General features: G+C 43.8%; 1 protein-coding gene across 10 annotated transcripts in view; it reads right to left on the reverse strand.

Moving 5' to 3' along the window:
- Positions 1-20,157, reverse strand: part of LOC132395472 (voltage-dependent L-type calcium channel subunit beta-2-like) — a 324,563-nt gene that overhangs the window by 71,145 nt on the left and 233,261 nt on the right. For 8 of the 10 annotated variants that reach the window (XM_059972152.1, XM_059972147.1, XM_059972143.1 and 5 more), the window contains one exon: positions 18,992-19,111. In XM_059972152.1, the coding sequence (XP_059828135.1) occupies positions 18,992-19,111 (120 nt within the window). Of the gene's footprint in view, positions 1-18,991; positions 19,112-19,769; positions 20,047-20,157 lie in introns of those variants that run through there. The other 2 variants (XM_059972149.1, XM_059972144.1) reach the window with 1 other exon arrangement.

Consider the following 20,157-nt stretch of genomic DNA (forward strand, 5'->3'; position numbering starts at 1 on the left):
GTAGTTGGGTAGTAAACGAATCAGGTGGAGTTGATGGGCAGGTGAGAGGGAATGGTTTACACCGAATTAAGTGATGGAATGGAACTGATGAGTTTGTTCTGACAGTTACCAAAGATTCCATGGGCCAAATGACACCCTTTGGCGTCAGAAGGAAATATAGCTGCTGTTTCTCGGATCCTGGTAGCAATAAACACTTGAACAGATGTTCACGAGCCAGACTTTCAAGGTGAATGAAACTCAAGTCAACCACAGTGCAATTTCTAGTGTCCAGCTGTTCAGTGTAATATAGGACCAAACTTCATACATGTCAGCCCTCTAATAATCAGCAACATAGAAAATATCCAAAATATACCATTTCTAAGTCTACAGAAGTTAAAAATTTTCACCATAAGCACCGAAAATTATTCAACAAACTGTAAAGAAAGCAACTTATAAACATACTGAGCTGACAAGTAAGAATTCAGAGTCATAAAGTGTTGGGAGAATTCCATGGGAACGTCATGTCTATACACTCAGCCGATTGCCAGAAGCCTGCATTAGTCTCAACCAGAGTCATTTATCCTAAAGCAGATCTACTCTGCATATTTAACTTTCAAAGTTTGGCAATGAGAAACCACTTTTTCTTCGGCATTGCAGGACAACTATCAGCCTCAACAATTTGAGAAGAGCCCGGCTCTGGGCCACTGAAATAAAAATTGCACACGATAATACACAACATATTAGATGCTGTCACTTCATGAAGGATAATTATTTGGCTTTACATATGCAAAATGCTTCCGGTGAGTTCAGCCACAAGAGTAGGTTAGAGGACACCTTTCAGCTGGAAAGCAGCGAGCTCCATCCAACTTTCTGGCTGCAGACAGTTACACAGTGAGAAAGCTAGAACAGCTCATCGTTCTCCTACACAAAGTCAGGAAGTCCCATGTTTTTCTAATTTGGCACCTACAGCTATCTGAATTCAACACTGAGTTCAACAATTTCAGATCATAACCCTTACTTCTGTTTTCTGGAACTGCAAACTGGAATCAGAATGGAATTGGAATTATTATTCTCATATGTACTGAGATACAGTGAAACATTAAATTCAGTCATGTCTACTGTTCATACAGATCAGATCATTACACAACATATTGAGGTAGAACAAGGTAAAACAATAACAATACAAAATAAACTATCAACAGATGCTGCTAATGCTTCTGCTGTCACTAATGACCCCTCTCTATGTGTCCATCTTCATTCCTTTATTGCCCTGCTGTCAGGTGTGTATGTGCTGACCAAGGTTACACTTATTGCGGTAAATTTGGCACAGTAATGAGTTCATTTCCTTGATTTGCAGATGGTTTTGCCACAAAGTTCTTGGTATTGATGTGGATAGAGAATTGGTTGGCAGACAGGAAGCAAAGAGCGGGAGTAAACGGGACCTTTTCAGAATGGCAGGCAGTGACTAGTGGGGTACCGCAAGGCTCAATGCTGGGACCCCAGTTGTTTACAATATATATTAATGATTCAGACGAGGGAATTAAATGCAGTATCTCCAAGTTTGCCGATGACACAAAGCTGGGCGGCGGTGTTAGCTGTGAGGAGGATGCTAAGAGGTGACTTGCATAGGTTAGCTGAGTGGGCAAATTCATGGCAGATGGAACTTAATGTGGATAAATGTGAGGTTATCCACTTTGGTTGCAAGAACAGATAACAGATTATTATCTGAACGGTGGCTGATTCGGAAAAAGGGAGGTGAAACGAGACCTGGGTGTCATTGAAGGTGAGCATGCAGATACAGCAGGTGGTGAAAGAGGCAAATGGTATGTTGGCATTCATAGCAAAAGGATTTGAGTACAGGAGCAGGGAGGTTCTACTGTAGTTGTACAAGGCCTTGGTGAGACCGCACCAAGAGTATTGCGTGCAGTTTTGGTCCCCTAATCTGAGGAAAGACATTCTTGCCATAGAGAGAGTACAGAGAGGGTTCACCAGATTGATTCCTGGGATGGCAGGACTTTCATATGAAGAAAGACTGGATTGACTAGGCTTATACTCACAGAATTTAGAAGATTGAGGGGGGATCTTATTGAAACATATAAAATTCTAAAGGGATTGGACAGGCTAGATGCAGGAAGATTGTTTCCGATGATGGGGAAGTCCAGAACGAGGGGTCACAGTTTAAGGATAAAGGGGAAGCCTTTTAGGACCGAGATGAGGAAAAACTTCTTCACACAGAGAGTAGTGAATCTGTGGAATTCTCTGCCACAGGAAACAGTTGAGGCCGGTTCATTGGCTATATTTAAGAGGAAGTTAGATATGGCCCTTGTGGCTAAAGGGATCGGGGGTATGGAGAGAAAGCAGGTACAGGGTTCTGAGCTGGATGATCAGCCATTATCATACTGAATGGCGGTGCAGACTCGAAGGGCTGAATGGCCTACTCCTGCACCAATTTTCTATGTTTCTTCTAGATAAACTATAGTAAGTTGCACTGAAGATTTTGGACTACACTATGCCAGAATTAAACACAGCCTTGAAAAAGCACATGCCCATTGTTAAGAAATTCATGCTTGGTTTAAAACCAATTCAGGGAATGAAGTAATTGTTCTCCAGCAAAATTAAGGTGGTTAAAATAGCCCAAATAAGTTAGCATCTCTTCCTTCCCACAAGTTGCAATAATAGCCTTCTTTAAATAAGCAGACTGAATTTGGTAACATCCTTAGGGCAATCTGGAAGCTATACAGTGAAAAAAGCTTCAGTTTCCCTAGCAGGTCATTCTGACACTAAGCGGAACAAGGACTCAAAAATAAGGAGATTTTGGGTATATGGCGTGCTAGGCCAAAAAGGAAACATCACACGTTCACAGGCCAGGTTTTCTTCTCCCTCATCTGGCCACTAGCTTCTCATGACTTCTTCTCCCAAGAGTTCTGCAGTCCATTCCTCACCCCAAGGGCTGGTTTATCAGCATGCTGCTGCTACGCACCAGCATGGGCATATTGGACACCTGCTACAGCCACCAAGGGGTGGCGCACAAGGAAACAAGCACAGAAAGTGTGTCAGTATTCGTGCAAGACTAAAGGTGAAACTCCATCGACTCTGCTTTCAAATGCTCCATCGCTGGAAAACAAACTAGATTAGCTGCATCTGAAACCGAACCAGCATGAGTGAAGGACAGGTGCAATCTCATCCTGAGAGAAATGTGCATCCAGGGCACCGCCCCTGAAGTGGTCATCCAGCTACAGGGGTTCATCTCTTTTCAGGTCAACAGAATCCCAATGACCCCTGGCAAGACCCCCAGTGGAGGTGCATGTGTATACGTTAATAAAAACTGGTGTGTGAACACTTCAGTAGTGATAAGCCGCTGTTTGCCTGTGATAGAGTGCTTAATGCTGACGTTCAGGCTCTTCCATTTAACCAGGGAGTTCACTGCTGTTGTGATTGTGCCTGCATAGATCCCCACCTGTGCAAATGCTGGGAAGCACGGTGTGAGCTCTAAAGCTCCATCGGTAGGCTCGGCAGGCAACCATCGATCATAGGAGACCATGGGCTTGTGCCTCTGGTGGACTGCGTCCTCTCCGGGGCGCAAGCCTGGGCGGGAAGATTTGAAGAACTGGCTGTTGCCCACGCAGCGGGTTCCCCCTCTCCACGTCACTGATGTAGTACAAGGGAAGGGCAAGCGCCAATACAGCTTGGCAGCAGTGTCATCACAGGGGTCGCCAGAGTGAAGTTGTCGACAACGTCAAACTGTCTCAGCTTTCCAGCTCCAGATTTCTTCCTCAGGGTTCACACCCGAAGCCTTTCCCATGGATGGGTATGGCCGCAAGGCAGAGGAGGTTTAAAATCAGAGTTTCCCTCCATCATCAGTGAGTTGCAAACCAAACACCCCGAATGTTTCTTTATTTTTGCCGGCAACTTCAACCGTTCTAACTTAAAAACAGTCCTGTCTAAATTCAATCAGCATGTTGGCTTTGCTACCAGAGATGAGAACACATTAGACCTGGTTTATACCAACATCTCTGGTGCATACTAAGCTGCTCCCCATCCCCAAATCTGACTCTCTTATCACTTATCTGTTATGCTAGCTGCTGGATCCTGACCACTGATTTATTGTAAACCGGAAAAAGATCTGACCAGAGAAGCAACCTCAGCATCACAGGACTGTTTTGTAAATTATTCAGAGAGGCTGCTATCTACATTAACGTCAATAAACATACGAGATCTGTGCCTGGCTACATAGAGAAGTGCTTTGAGGACGTCACCGTTATTAAACACATCTACATGAGGGCAAATCAGAAGCCACGGCTGACAGCAGAGGTCCAGACACAGCTGAGATATTGAGATGCTGACTTCAGATTAGGGGAAAAAACAGCTCTCAGGTCAGCAAGAGCTGCAGTTTCCTGCGCCATCAGTAAGGCAAAACAAGATAATTCACAGATGTTTCTGTGACACCAGACATACGAGATGCACGTGGTTGGAGATTCGGACTATAACAGACTACAAGTCCAACCTACATGTCAATGACAGTGACACTTCTTTTCCTGATAGACTGAATGTCTTCCACGCTCGCTTTAATGCACAGAACGATGTGCTGGTGAGGAAGCCCCCCCCCCCTCCTCACGAGGAGCAAGCACTCTGTCTGGCTACAACTGATGTGAGGAAGACCTCATCCAGAATCAACCCATGTAAACCTGTGGGACCTGGTAACGTTGCTGGTTACGTGCAGAGAGACCGTGGGGCCCAGTTAACAGAGATTCTAACAGACATCTTCAACATCTCTCTGGAACAGTCCACTGTCCCTCCTTCAGGCTTCAAGCAGTCACCATCATCGGTGCCCAAGATGGAGACCGTAATCTTCCTCAACGTGTCCCGTTGCATTAAATCCCATCTTCCTTTCCAGTTCGCTTACCACTCATTTGAGTCCACTGATGATGCCATAGTCTCTGCACTCCACCCTGTCCTATCCCATCTTGAAAAAGGTGCCTCATATGCCAGAATGTTATTTAATCAACTTCAGCCCGACATCGAAAATGATCATTCCTCAGAAGCCGGTGGGTAAACTGTCCTCACTGGGTCTCAACACCTCTCTCTGTAACTGGATCCTGGTCTTCTTAACTCAAAGATCACAGTAGTCCACATTGGCAGAAACATCACTAGCTTCATCAGCGGTACTTCCCAGAGACTCTCGCCAGCCCACTGCTGACGTACCGCTGCACTGCTTGATCCACTTCCAAATGAATTATCAAGTACGCTGATGACACAACAGTTGTTGGTCTTGTCAACAATGACAATGGGATGGAGTACAGGGAGTAGGGAGAGCGGCTGGGAAAATGAAGTGAGCATAACAACCTGAGTCTCTCACATGGGCAGGAGAGATGATCATGGACTTCAGTAAGGTGCAGGTCGACCACTCTCAATTGCACATCAAGAGCTCTGCTGTGGAGAGAGTGAAGAACACAAAGTTCCTTGGTGTGCACAAAACAGATGACCTAATCTTGACCCTTAACACTTCCTCACTAGTCAAGAAGACACCACAGTGTCTTCATTCTGAGGAGATTGAGGTGCTCAAGACTCTCCACCCCTGTTTCAACAACCTTCTACAAGAGCACCATCAAGTTTCCTCTCTGGCAGCATCATTGTGTGGTATGGATACTGCAACGCATCAGACCACAAGACCCCATAGATGATAGTTTAAACAGATGAGAGGATTTTCGGGTCTCTCTCCCCTTATTTGTGACATTTACTGGGAGTGTTGTATACGAGGAGCCATGAGCATTACTAAGAATCCCAACCACCCATCCCACAATCTCTTTGACCCACGAGTCATTAGGAAGGAGGTACAGAAGCATCAGGACTAGGACTGCCAGTTTGAGTAACAGTTTCATCCCCCAGGCTGAGACAAATGAATACTCTGCCACCACTGAGGTTTTCCTGTTTTGCACAATATGCGCATTTTGAATTATATATTGTTAACTCACATGGTAATATTTTATGTGCTGTGTGATATATACATATTGTGGGTGCACAGTGATCTGGAGGAACATTGCTTCAATGGTGAGACTATGGCATCTTCAGCAGACCAACTTGAGCAGTAGGCAAACTTGAAAGGGTCCAACATAGTTGGGAGGTCAAAATTGATGAGATCCATTACCAAGCACTTCATAATTATTGAGGTTAGTGCCACTGTGTGGGAATCGTTTACCATCTCGCTCTTAGGCATTAGAATCCCGGTGGCTGCCTCAAAGCCTGAAGGGACAGTGGACTGCTGCAAAGAGATATCAAAGATGTCTGTTAAGAACTCTATTAGCTGGGCCGTGCAATTTCTCTGCACCTGGCTGGGTATGTTGTCCAGCTCCGCAGCTTTGTGTGGGCTTATTCTGGCTAGGATCCTCCTCACCTTGGCTGCGGCCAGACAGGGTGCCCGTTCCACAGGGGAAAGGGGGCTTTCCAGGATGTCACGTAACTCATTGACTCAAATTATGCACAGAAGGTACTTGGCCTATCTGGAAGGGAAGTGTCGCTGTCAGGAACACATAGGGTTGAAATGTAAGATGGAGTTCAACCCTATTAAGAATGAAGTCGTTCATTTTGGTAGGTCAAATATAAAGACTCTTTGCAGTGTGGAGGATCAGAGGGATCTTGGAGTTCATTGGACAATCAAGGCTGCTGCACAGGTTGACTTGGTGATTAAGAAAGCATACAGTGCATTGGCCTTCATCAATCGTGGGATTGAGTTTAGGAGCTGAGAGATAATGTTGCAGCTACCGTATATAGGATTCCAGTCAGACTCCAGTTGGAGTACTGTGCTCAGTCTTGGTCGCCTCACTATAGGAAGGATGTGTAAACCATAGAAAAGGTGCAGAGGAGGCTTACAAGGATTTTGCCTGGTTTGGGGAGCATGCCTTATGAGAATAGAAATATACAAAACCTACAGCACAATACAGGCCCTTCGGCCCACAAAGCTGTGCCGAACATGCCCTTACCTTAGAACTACTTAGGCTTAACAATAGTCCTCTACTTTTCTAAGCTCCATGTATCCATCCAATAGGTGGGTGAACTCGGCCTTTTCTCCTTGGAGCGACGAAGGATGAGAGGTGACCTGATAGAGGTGTACAAGATAATGAGAGGCATTGATTGTGTGGATAGTCAGAAGCTTTTTCCCAGGGCTGAAATGCTAGCATGAGAGGGCACAGTGTAAAGTGTTTGGAAGCAGGTACAGAGGAGATATCGGGGATAAGTTTTTTTTTAAAACGCAGAGAGTGGTGAGTGCGTGGAATGGGCTGCCGGTGATGGTGGTGGAGGCGAATACGATAGGGTCTTTTAAAAGACTCTTGGACAGGTACATGGAGCTCAGAAAAATAGAGGGCTATGGGTAACCCTAGGTAAATTCTCAGGTAAGGACATGTTTGGCACAGCTTTGTGAGCCAAAAGACCTGTATTGTGCTGTATGTTTCCATATAATCTGCTATGATTTATATACCTTGGCACATGCACCATGTGTCCCTGGGGCAAGGTGTCTGTGAATTTCTGTGGGTTCCTCATTTTGCCTCCCTCGTGGCACAGGACAGTGTGGCTCTTGCAGTCATCTCGTTTGCCTTGGCAGTGTCATGATTAATCATGGTAAAGGTCTCAATGCATTGTCCTATGTAACCATTCATCAATCCCACATATCCATCAATGTTGTCATGAACTGTGAACGGTACGGGGCTATTAGCGAACTGCAGAACGCACATCCTGATGGACTGTTTATTGTCGCCGGTGATTTTAACCACGCGAACCCTTAAATCAGTGCTCCCCAAATTCCATCAGTATGTGGACTTTGCAATGGGGGGGGAGAACGTGTTGGACCTGGTTTACACAAACATCCCCGGTGCATACCGGGCAGAGACCCACCCCCACCTCGGATACTCAGACCACATCTCTGTTATGCTAATCCCAGCATACAGACCCCCTGCAGTTTGCATACCGTCCCAACTGCTCAACAAACAACGCCAATGCCATTACCCTCCACCTGGACAAAAAAGACACGTACATTCGGATGCTGTTCATAGACTTCAGTTCAGCATTCAACACAATCATCCTTCAGAAACTGATTGGAAAGCTGAGCCTACTGGGCCTGAACACCCCCCTCTGCAACTGGATCCTAGACTTCCTGACTGGGAGCTCTCAGTCAGTCCGGATCAGGAGCAGCATCTCCAACACCATCACATTGAGCACGGGGGCTCCCCAGGGCTGTGTGCTCAGTCCGCTGCTGTTCACTCCGCTGACCCACGACTGTGCTGCAACACACAGCTCGAACCATATCATCAAGTTCGCCGATGACACAACCGTGGTGGGTCTCATCAGCAAGAACGACGAGTCAGCTTACAGAGAGGAGGTTCAGCGGCTAACAGACTGGTGCAGAGCCAACAATCTGTCTCTTAATGTGAACAAAACAAAAGAGATGGTTGTTGACTTCAGGTGGGCACGGAGCGACAACTCCCTGCTGAACATCGACGGTGATCGTTAGGAGCACCAGATTTCTTGGTGTTCACCTGATGGAGAATCTCACCTGGTCCTTCAACTCCAGCTCCATAACAAAGAAAGCCCAGCAGTGTCTCTACTTCCTGCGAAGGCTGAGGAAAGTCTCCCACCGCCCCCCATCCTCATCACATTCTACAGGGGTTGTATTGAGAGCATCCTGAGCAACTGCATCACTGCCTGGTTCAGAAATTACACCATCTCCGATCGCAAGACCTTGCAGTGGATAGTGAGGTCAGCTGAGAAGATCATCTGGGTCTCTCTTCCCGCCATCACGGACACTTACACTACACACTGCATCCGCAAAGGAAACAGCATTATGAAGGACCCCACACACCCCTCATACAATCTCTTCTCCCTCCTGCCGTCTGGGAAAAGGCTCCAAAGCATTCGGGCTCTCACGGTCAGACTATGAAAAAGTTTCTTCCCCCAAGCTATCAGACTCCTCAATACCTGAAGCCTGGATTGCCCTTTTGTCCTGTTTATTATTTATTGTAATGCCTGCACTGTTTTTGTGCACTTTATGCTGTCCAGTGTAGGTCTGTAGTCTAGTGTAGCTTTCTCTGTGTTATTTTTTATATACGCAGTTCAGTCTAGTTTTTGTACTCTATCATGTAACATCATGGTCCTGAAAAACGCTGTCTCATGTTTACTATGTACTGTACCAGCAGTTATGGTAGAAATGACAATAACAGTGTCTTGACTTGACTTGATGATCATAGGTAGCCTCCTTCCTAATGTCTCCAGATGCTCCATTCTGTGCTTTCAAAACAGCCTTCAGCACTTGAGGTGGCACCTTCTGGCCTGTCCTGTTCTCCCTGCAAACTGATTTGACTAGTTTAAAAAGTGACCTGTATGCAGGGATTAGCAAAATGGATAAGTGGTCTTGGAGCCTCTATGGACATTGGTATAGACCAGGTCTCAAATATTCTCTCCTCCAGCTGCAAAGTTGAAATACTGCTAGTATTTCGTCAGGACTATTTTTCATGACTGAAGTCACCAGCAACCATGAAGAAACCGCCCGGGTGAGAGGCTTGGAGGTCTTCCCCTGCACTAGCACATTTCTGTCTACCCAAAAGGGGTTTAGGCCTTCTAACTGGATGACCAAGTCTGGAGTGGGGTCCTGGAGTCATGTTTCTGTCACAACAAGTGTGCTGCAGTCTCTCATCTCACACTGGTTCAGATGCAGATAATTCAGTTTATTTTCTAGTGATCAGACATTAGTGAGTAGAATCATTGGGAGCATGGGTCTGCAAGGATCTGCTTTTAGTCTCACTTGAATACTGGTGCACATCCTCTGCATCCTGATGCACTGCTTCCAATGTCTGTTTCCCTGAGTAGCTGTAGTAGGCTGTGGTGTGGTTTGAGGGCCCATTCTACACTTCAGACCATAACTGCACAGCACCTTTATTACCCAGTTCACTGGTAAGGTCAACCCACATATTTTAATATTCTTTATTGTTAGCAGTATTTTATGATCATAGAAAAGATAAATGGACAACAAATTTCACCACCGATTAGACAGGTCACTGTGACCATGCACACCACCATCTTGTGACGCAAATGGTTGGCACGTTACCAATGTAGTTACACAGTGAGGGTAATTAAAGTTCATAAAGTTTATTCCCAAAATCCTGCTTAATCAGATAAGATATACACTCACAAATTCACTACATAAAGCTATTGGTCAAGCAGAGTGCAATGGCAATTAATTGTATCATGGCAGTTATATTTTGGAACTGAATTGGCTGCCATCTGTTGTAAAGCTGAAGTACAAATCAAGAAGTTTGATGGCCCCATTATCCTCTGTAATAATGTCCAAGTGTCATCTGAGTCCCAAACTGGCGCTTGCCCAAAAAAGCCAATGTGCTGTGTAATGTGCAGAGCAAACCAACTTTGTTCTGAATTTTGTCTGCCAAATTTACAGACTTAGCTGTAATATCATTTAAGTGTCAAAATTTTCTCTGCCAGAATTATATGACCAAATCAGGAATTTTAAAAGAATTCTTCAAATCTAAAGATCAGAGTATCCAAAAAATAAACACATAATTCACTTCATTAAAGCTAGTCACTGAAAGATCCGTAGTTTTAGATAATGGAGTAAACATTCTGCAGTCATAATATAAATACAAGACTAACAAGTCCAACAGTAAACCGATCAAGAGAATGTGGTCAATATGAGTGAAGGAAAGCTGGAGGACGCCTGGCCATGGAGCACAAAACTTCATCCAAATTTTGAGATGTCTCCACTTGGAGAGGTGAGAGATCAACAACACCCAGAAAAAAATCTTAACAAATTGTTGTTTGGAAAGATCTCCTTGCCAGTGTTCAACTATAGAAGAATCTGTGAACATAGTTTCTCTGATAACACTTCTTTTCTACGGAATAAATGAATTGGAGGTCAGGGTACTGAGATGTCCATTTAAAGTAAACTCAATGTATGCCCTGTGCATGCAGCACATACAACCCAGCAGCAACTGCAAATGTCTTTGTCCAATAAGGTTTTGAACTGAGCTGGTTATTTTGACTGGATTTACCTTGTGGATGACTGCAGTTTCTCTGGGACAGTGGCTGAGTTTCCCTACCACGGTGTTTATCAGTATAATCTAATTAAGCTACTGCACAAGATGTTTATAAAATTCCTAAGTCTTTACAGTTTGCAAACGCGCCCTTTGGCTTAACTCATCCATGCTGAACAAGGTGTCCACCCAAGCTCGTCCTATTTGTCTGTGTTTCACCCATATCCTTCCAAAGATTTTCCATCCATGTACCTGTCCAATCCTCATTTAACATTTTAATTGTACTCATTTCTACAACAGCCTCAGGCAGCTTGCTCCATGAATCCCCAGCTTTGTGAAAATTTGCCCCCTCAGGTTCCTTTTAAACCTTTCCCTCTCAGATTACACCAAAGGCCCTCTTTTTCTTTACACTCCGCTACTTGGTAAAAGGATGGCAACTATCAACCCTATCTATGTGCTTCCTGATTAAATAAACTTCTATAGTCAACTCTCAGCCTCCCTCTCCCCAGAGGAAACATTCCTGTCTCTCTCTATAATTGAACCCTCCCGTCCCAACAACATCCATGTGAATCGTTTTTGCACTCTCTCTAGCTTATGTCTTTCCTGTAGCAGGGAACTGGAACTGCATGCTAAACTCTAGCTGAGTTCTCACCCAAGTTGTGTACAACTATTGTGAAGTGCATGGCAATAAATTCATCAGTGAAGATTGGCAGGGGACCATTACCATTTTGCTAATTTCAGTGGTAATGGAGCATTTGGCCTACAAGCCACATTGGCTAAAGAGAGAGAAAACTATTCCAGAGGCAATTACTGCCTGGTCAGTCCTAAGTTATGAACGTTCCCTGCTATTTTGACTGAACCAATCTTCTACATGCCATCCTGTGCCTGACGCATGCACCCATGGCATGTTTTTTGATCTGATTGGTTCATGAAGCAAGTCACTTATAAGCAACAGAACATGATGCTGAACATTTAGTGAATAAAGCAAATTGAGATTGGTGCTGCCTGACTGACTTGTTAAAACATTAACTTTCAGGTGATACAACACAGGTGTTTCATGTAACGAAAAAGGACGAACAATGTAGACAGAAACAGTGGCTAGGGGATCAAAAACAAAGATTTCCAGATTAGTTTTATTCATCACATGTACATCAGACCAAACAATGAAAAGCACCATTTTGCATCAATGACCACCACAGCCCAAAGACTGTTTTGGGGGCAGCTCGCAGTGTCGCCACACTTCCCGCACCAACATAGATACGCACAACTCATTAACCCTAACCATGCATCTTTGGGATGTGGAAGGAGACCAGAGTACCCAGAGGAAGAACGCAGTTATGGATAAAACTTACAAACTCCTTACAAAGAGCGGTGGAAATTTCTACAAGTACAATATGTTTTACTAGTCATTTTAGAATTAAAATATGGGAAAAATTCCAACAAAATATTGGGAAGCTAAGACTAGATTGTAGAAATAAAAGGTATAATCTGGTGATTTGTCTAAGAATAGACAGCTTCCAGCACAAGGGGTTTTGATAAAGGGCAGCTGCATGCTAAACTCCAGCTGAGTTCTCACCCAAGTGAGCAAACTTAATGCATTCAGGGCTTTGTGCCTTAGATGAAATTAGTTGCTTTGAAAGCTCCTGGCACTCAAAGTCAGGGACTGAGGAAAGGAAATATGAAATTCAGCAGAAACCTACATTGTAAGTGTTCACACATCATCAGCATCAGAAGATGGACTATACAAGTATGAACACAATGTTTCAAAGGACTTTCCTGCGCTGAAAACTTCCCGGTTCTATGCTTAACATAAAAGGATTAACATGAACGTTTTTCCTTTAAACTTAAAAGCCCGAATACCAAAATCAACCAACACTGATGCCAAGGAATTTTCAATATGATCCTAGAGAAATCTTCATTAACTATAGCAGGAAATGAATACAGGTAAAAAATGACAAGGAGTGTCAGGAGGGTGAAATGCAGAGTAGAGGCGACCACAGTTGTTGGGCTGAAGTAACGGTGGCTGAGAGACAAACAGTAAAATCAGTATTTGTATGGACAAAAGCAAATTAAATGCAAGGGAATGCTCAAAATATATACGCTCTTAGATGAGGACTTAGTGAAACAAGTACAGTAAATTGGCACCTTTAAAACTGTACTGCATACAATTTTAACCATACCTTTGAACAGTTCTAAATGAATAATTATCACTTGCTACCTCTTCAATTAAGGATATCTTTAGAGATATATCCCAATATTCAGGAAGGTTTCCAGTCAGCTCTATGGCAACCAGCTGACATTCTGGTGAATGAAAAGATTCAAGCAGATCATATGAGCTATAAAAGAACTACATAAAGCTTTATCATTTACTCAGATTTAGAAAGCAACAAGCTTAATTTTTCCACTGCATCCATGACAACCAAACATTTCTGGATACTACCCGGACAAAATGGTGCAGTGAAAACAGAGATTGTTTCAAGATATGTGAACCAATATGACTGAACCATTTTCAGATTTCAAGATTTCCAGCATCTTGAAATGGTTGGGTCATATTGGCTTCTGCTCAAGCAAATATCCATAATAACTAGCTTTGCTTTTTGAGCTTGATGAGGGTTTTCTGATTTTAATAGGCTATTGGTATTTCAATGTTACAATTGTGGGATTATTGATTATACCATGACACATATGCCTATTAGCATTGGATTGGCCTATACTGGTGCTAAATTTATTACCACCTTGGATATAAAATTTGAATATTCATTTCCCTATCCCTATAGCTTGTCCTTCCAGATGAGCAATTCAATGCAAATCCTTCAGTTCTATAGTTGTTATAGAAAACTGCACTCCTCTACCTCTGAAGCCTTGTACATCTCAGAGTACTACAATCCCTAATACAGGTCATGTCACCTTTAGCAGTTTGGGTCCTAACTCAGAAAATCTCCTTCTAAACCTCTCCACCACTCTTCCTTCAGTTTTTACAGCCTTACACTGAGAAAACTTGTATTGATCTGTTCCATTATCTGAGATGACTAGGGATGCTGTATCTCATTACTGTATCAATGCTAGGTGGCTTTGTTACTCAACTTGGTAGGAGTTATATTCAGATCATTCACCACTTCCACTTACCTTTAAATTGAAAACAGTCATTACAATTGTTATTTATCAATAAAGTAATATTAATTAATTAACTAACAAATGCAGTAGCCAACACTTCCCCTGAAGACTTTCAAGGATATATGATTAACACAACACAAATTGTTCAGCATTAAACACAACCTATATCCGACTCTTGACAAACTGATTCTTGGAAAAAATATTTAATGTATATTCATCTAGCAAATCTTATCATGTCCCTGTGATAGCAGAAAATAGCGTTCAAATTTCAAGGACTGGTTAATGCTTTCCTTTAATATTTGGTGTGGTTAGCAGGATTCGGTGAGTGTAACAGGAGCTTAAAATGTTCAGGGGTAAGGGAAAGCGAGAGGACCCTTCGTGTGAGGAGGGCCAAGTCACGGGGTGGCCCGACAACGCTGCTGGGTTCAACAGACTCATCAATCTATTGGCAGATCACAGCGTGCTGGTGGATTGGGCAGACAAACTGGGACTCTAATGGGCAAAAGATTGAACAAGGTAGAGTTCTCAGACAAGAAGAGGAGTCAAAGGGGTGCCTTTTGGCCGCTGGAAGCCATCATAAAGCACCTGCACGAGACAATCGCACAGGAAGAGCAGAAGGTGAGTCTAAAGAATGAGATGGAGATGTTGCAACAGCGCTGTAACAGCATGGGCGAAGCTGCCTGGTCAGTATAGACCTGGGTCAAAGAGCTAGAAGACGAGGGTATGGAGATAGCCTGTCAGCTAGTGAAGGTGAAGCAATTAGAGGCTGTCCGATTGGCTAATTGGCAATGATCCCGTTAAGGTCCAAGCGTTGATTCTGTGAGGAGTTGACCCCCACATGTGGAAGGGAGATGGGGGATATCTGGCTTGGTGATTAGGATGGGAACAAGAGAGTAGAGCAGAGTCCCATGATACTCCCCCTACACACCAAAGACAATACAGGCCAGACTGGTTATCACGTGATCCCATAGGAAGACAAGAAGCATGGGGGTAAGAGTACAATGGGTCCCTCCAAGATGACAGATATCAGGGACAACTCCACAACTGGTGGGTTTGGAGGATAACTACAGGAAGAAGCTGGGAGAGTCTCTGGCCATGTGGTTGTTGAGGATATGGAATGAGGAGAGTACTGGAGTGAGTCTATCTAATAGAGAGAAGGGTGCCCACATGGTCAGTAATGCCCAGAGAATGCCATTCACTCGTCTTGAGGATAATAAATCCTTCTGGGAATGAATCAGATACCCCTCCTTCCTTGAACGGGATTTAAAGCCCCGGGCAGAGTGGAACACAGTAGAGGAATGGACCCAAACCCTTTGCCAATTACAGTTTTATACAGTGATAGAGTGCCAGAGGTTTTTGAACTGACCCCTGCCATGCTAGGGCATTTGGCTATGACAGCACTTCCCCACTTGAAAGTGCTGGTGCTCCATTTAATAGGACTGGCAGTCAGGGGTACTGTAAATATAGCCATTTGCTTTTTGGGAAGGTCGGAGTACATGTAGCCGGATCTGGAAGTTGAATTTGCAGACAGGGAGTGAGGGGATCCTGCATGACCCATAAGGAGATGCTTTTAGCACTGCTTAGGGCAGGGGTCCCGGAGGAGCAGGTCGATGGGCTTCCCTCTCCCATCCTCAATTCAACATGGAGGGAAGACTGCAAGAAGTCAGGCAAGGGAACTATTAAAGGAGGGGGCTCACCTTCTAAGCCACATATGCCGCCTCAGCAGCCGGAACGAGCACCTAGCCCATGAGTGTTGGTACACTAGGAATTGGCACATCACAGAAGCAGAAGGGTACTGGATGATAGCCCTTCCCCTGTATGGTATGGCCAGGCTGTCCCGGGAACTGATATTACCTTCTTGCAGAGAACTTGTGCTGTTATTAGTCAAGAACACTGCACCTACAGTGGCACGCTGAGGTGGTATTTGCTATAGCACCAGCAGAAATTACAATTGTACCACCAAGAAATTAACTGAAATTTGACATACAAATAGCAGCTATCTTCTCTGTATAGTTTTGAATACAGCTTGTTTCTCCAGTTGATCTAGTGAAACAGTGCCCCAATTACAATAGCACCCACGCAGCAATAAAAAGTTATAAACTCTTGTGCTGGTCCAAGGTCAGATCCACTCTACACTTCTGCTTATTCGTTCGTTGTCAATATCTTGCCGTTGCTGTCCTCACTCGGATCAGTTCAGCTGATCTAAGTTCACTGAAGGTGGTGATGTCACTCACTCTCACTCATATGAGAGATTGATAGTGTACATACATCGTGCAGGATGCAGGCGCAGGTCCATGGTCTCGCAAGTCTAACGGATCACACACGCTTTACAAGCTAGCATGGGCCTGGCACATGCATTATTTTGTCCGGTGTGAAAAATGGATCAATTTTTAGCGAAAAAGCCGCCTCATCCAGAGGAATCAGTGGTGTCTAAATTGAAAGTGACATGCAGGAATAAGTAAGTGGGGATGAGGACGACAGCAGTTCTTTGAAGGAGGGTGAGGGCGAAACAGAGGAACAAGAAACGGAGCGGGATTCGGAAGAGAACATGCTTTTAGTGCTAGTGGGAATACTGTTAGCCAGCAGCCTGAGGAAGGACCCTGTCAGCCAGCATTGAAAAAGTACCCTTCAAAACTGTTTGGCAATCAGCAAAGGAGTTTTATTAGTGGCTGGTTTGACCTGTACTCCTGGCTGGAATACTCGATCAAGAAAGGTACTACATTCTGCTTCGCTTCAGGCATTTCCTGTGTGGAGGACATGGGTTCCATGCTGAGTCTACCTTCACTGTCACCGGTTACCGCAACTGGCGGAAAGCTACAACAGCTTTCAAAAACCATCACGTAAGTGCAGCTCATAAAGGTGCTATGGAGGCATAGGCCTAATTCAGATCGAGAAAACCAGATGATTCACGATTGAGAAATATGCTTGACAAAGGACATGCAAAGCTGGTCCAAGAAAATCGCGAGAATACGAGTACGATCTGTCCAGCTCCTGGTAAAGCCTTGCATCTGTTGTTTGCCTTATTTGACTTTAACAACGGTGCATCTTTTGGCATTGCCCATCTATGCAATGCGAATAGTGGAGGACATAGTGGGTTACTGTTGTGTTTTTCAGTTGAAAAGCACAAATTTGACGCTGATTGCAGGATTGGTGCGTGATTCATGTAGTGCACTGTGGGTCGGATGCTCTGTTGGCTTGTTTGTTTATGCTCTGTGTAGCCCAGGTTTTCTCCGATGTTGTTGACACTGTCACAGATCACTTCTATATTAGATCTATCAATTGCTGTTGCTTGTGAATCAACAGAGGCATTCATAGTAGGCACATAATGCTTGAAACTGACTTTTGAACGCACGCGTCTGGCCTTGAGAATACGTATCACCATACAGTACATCCGTCAGCACCATCACTGAATAATTCAGCCCCACTGTAACACCAGCAAGAAGAAACCTCAGGCGCCACCGGTGTGCACCTACTTTCCTAATGAATCAGGAAACCTGGCTCATCACATCCAACAGTCAGTGGATAAGAAAGTGGGGAGACCAGTTCCACAGCTATTACAATCCTGGTGTCTTTTTGATGTGCTAGGAGGTTGGTGGACTACTGTAGTACCTTGAGTAGTGACTGTTGGGCTTATAGTACTGGGTCTTGCAGTTTTGTGTTTTCTATGAAGTTTAGTGGGGCGTTCATAAGGGTTATACTGACCTGAAGGTCAATTGTCATGTTGTTGCGTCTTTCGAGGGGTGGGTTGCACTGTGATAGGCTAACTTACCTGCCAGTCGAAAGCCACTTCTGCTGTACCAGTCGCTGATTAGCATGTTCAAAAGACGTGGCAGCTCTCTCCAATTGACTGGCTTTCGCACAAAGGCACCGACTTCCGGTTTCAGGCACGCCAAGTTATAGGAATACCGTGTGTGGGACGCTCTGTCTCCTACCTAGAGGCTCCCTTCAGACTCAGTTCTGACCAGGGCTGAAGAAGCATTAGGAAAGTGTGCTGCAGATATGAGCAGCCACGTGCACACTTAGTTAAGTACCTGCTTGCGAAATGTTTAGTGTTGCAGTCGTGCAACTTGGGGAGAACTTAACACGTACCTGCTTGAGTTAGAAATGTTATTTAACATTTAGTGTTGTAGCTTTGTAACTTAAGGGGCTTAGGTAAGTAATTGGTTGACTTATGTAGATATTTTGTTGAGTATTTCACTGTTTGTAAATAAATAGTTAATATACTTGTTCGCAATCAGGGTCTTCTCTCCCACTTACCGAATCCGCTTCCCCATAGTACTCCAGCATCAAATCCCCTTGCAAGCTTGCTACCATGTAGTACACGAATATTACATGAGGTTCATACATGTGGGAAATTCAGCAACCAAAAGCGATTGACTATTTCGATTCATGACTCATTTTGCAAAGTTTGGTTTTTATCTTCAGGCATAATACGATTGACCCTGTGTTCATGTGAACACTGGCTATTCTTCAGCAAAGCATTCCTCCCTCTGTCCATCCAATCAATGTTAAAATCAATGGCAATTTAATTTAATTCTCTGATTGGTCCTGTTAGTTGCAAACTGGCTGTTAAATTTGTCCACATGACTGTGAGTGCAGTTAAATGACCTCAAGCACTTGCTGGTTACTCGCACTGAAAAGTAAAATAATATTCAGCTTGATCAAAATACATGAAAGATTAGAAATGCTCTCAAAGTCACTATTTCTACTTGCTTAGCTCAGTTTTCAACATGGGCTCTAACTTCCTTATCCTCTGTATGGTAGCCACCAATCTAAAAAGTAAAAATGATACACTTGTAATAGAAACTGGCTACTTTTTATTCAACACAATTATATAATTTTAGACAGGAAACAGTACACAGTACCTTTGCTTTCTCCAGCTGGGCTTGGGCTTGGCGCTCTGCTTCTCTCCGTACTGCCTCACGATCTTCCTCCAGAGATACATCTGATTCAGATGGACGGCTGGTATAGGAGTCCGCCGAACCCTGCAGAAGCACACGAGAAGAATGTGACCTTTGTAAATGGCAAGTGCACTGCAGTTTGAAATGTTCAGGGAGAACCTCTGGACTTCTCAATGTAAACCAAAAGATGAGGAATAAACTTAACTCAGGATAACAAAAAGAAAAATAAAATCCACTGGAAATGCTGAATTATTTTGCTTCTATTCTCATCTCTACCTCTCGCGAGTTTATTTATGTCAGACATTTCAACGTACTATTTTATGCATACACATTTGGACGTAATGATTTTGCACTGTAGTCACCTGTATAAATTGTTGTAAGATTACAAAAGCAAATGAACAATGAAGTAAAATATATAATGCAGTGACAGAAACAATGTTATATCTAAAAGATTACTAAAGTACATTATCCTGATCCCCCAACTGGCATTTTACTTTTCCTTGTACTGCTCTGCATAATTTGATTTTTTCAGACAACTATTTGCTAAATTTGGTAAGTTACCACAAATTCCTACCAGGCCTAATTAAAGATCACTCAGGCTCGATCAGTGCTCAAGCAATTATTTCAACATGAGTTACATATCATTACCTGGGTGCTGGAATAAGCCAGCTGTGTTTGTCAAACATCATCCACTCCCCACACCAATCAGTGCTGAAAACAAATTAAAATGGTTTATCCTTACACAGAGATCAGAATTCTTCAAACGTCCTCCTTTAGCTCGTTTCAGAATCCTTATCCAGGTGGCCTTCATTAGCTGGAGATCTCAGTGATAGTCCAAAGTGGCTGTGCCCAGCACTGATCCTACAAAATAGCTGACTGCCACTGCGTGCGGCTGCTCAATCAGAGCTGTTTCACTTTTAACCCATCTTGCCTGCATCCTTGCAAACCTGTTCCTTTCATTTTATCCTCCTGTCTCTCATTCTGTAATGAGTCATTCAAGCAAGAAAACAAGACAGCCAGCTTATTTGAGAGATGAAGGTTAGGTGTTTTCCATAGTTGAAATCTTCAGTAACAATTTCCCGGCACAGCAAGTTACCTCAGCTCCTCACACAAGCAGTAATGACAAGAGA

This window comes from Hypanus sabinus, chromosome 6, assembly GCF_030144855.1.
Source record: "Hypanus sabinus isolate sHypSab1 chromosome 6, sHypSab1.hap1, whole genome shotgun sequence".
In the NCBI taxonomy this organism is placed as follows: domain Eukaryota; kingdom Metazoa; phylum Chordata; class Chondrichthyes; order Myliobatiformes; family Dasyatidae; genus Hypanus; species Hypanus sabinus.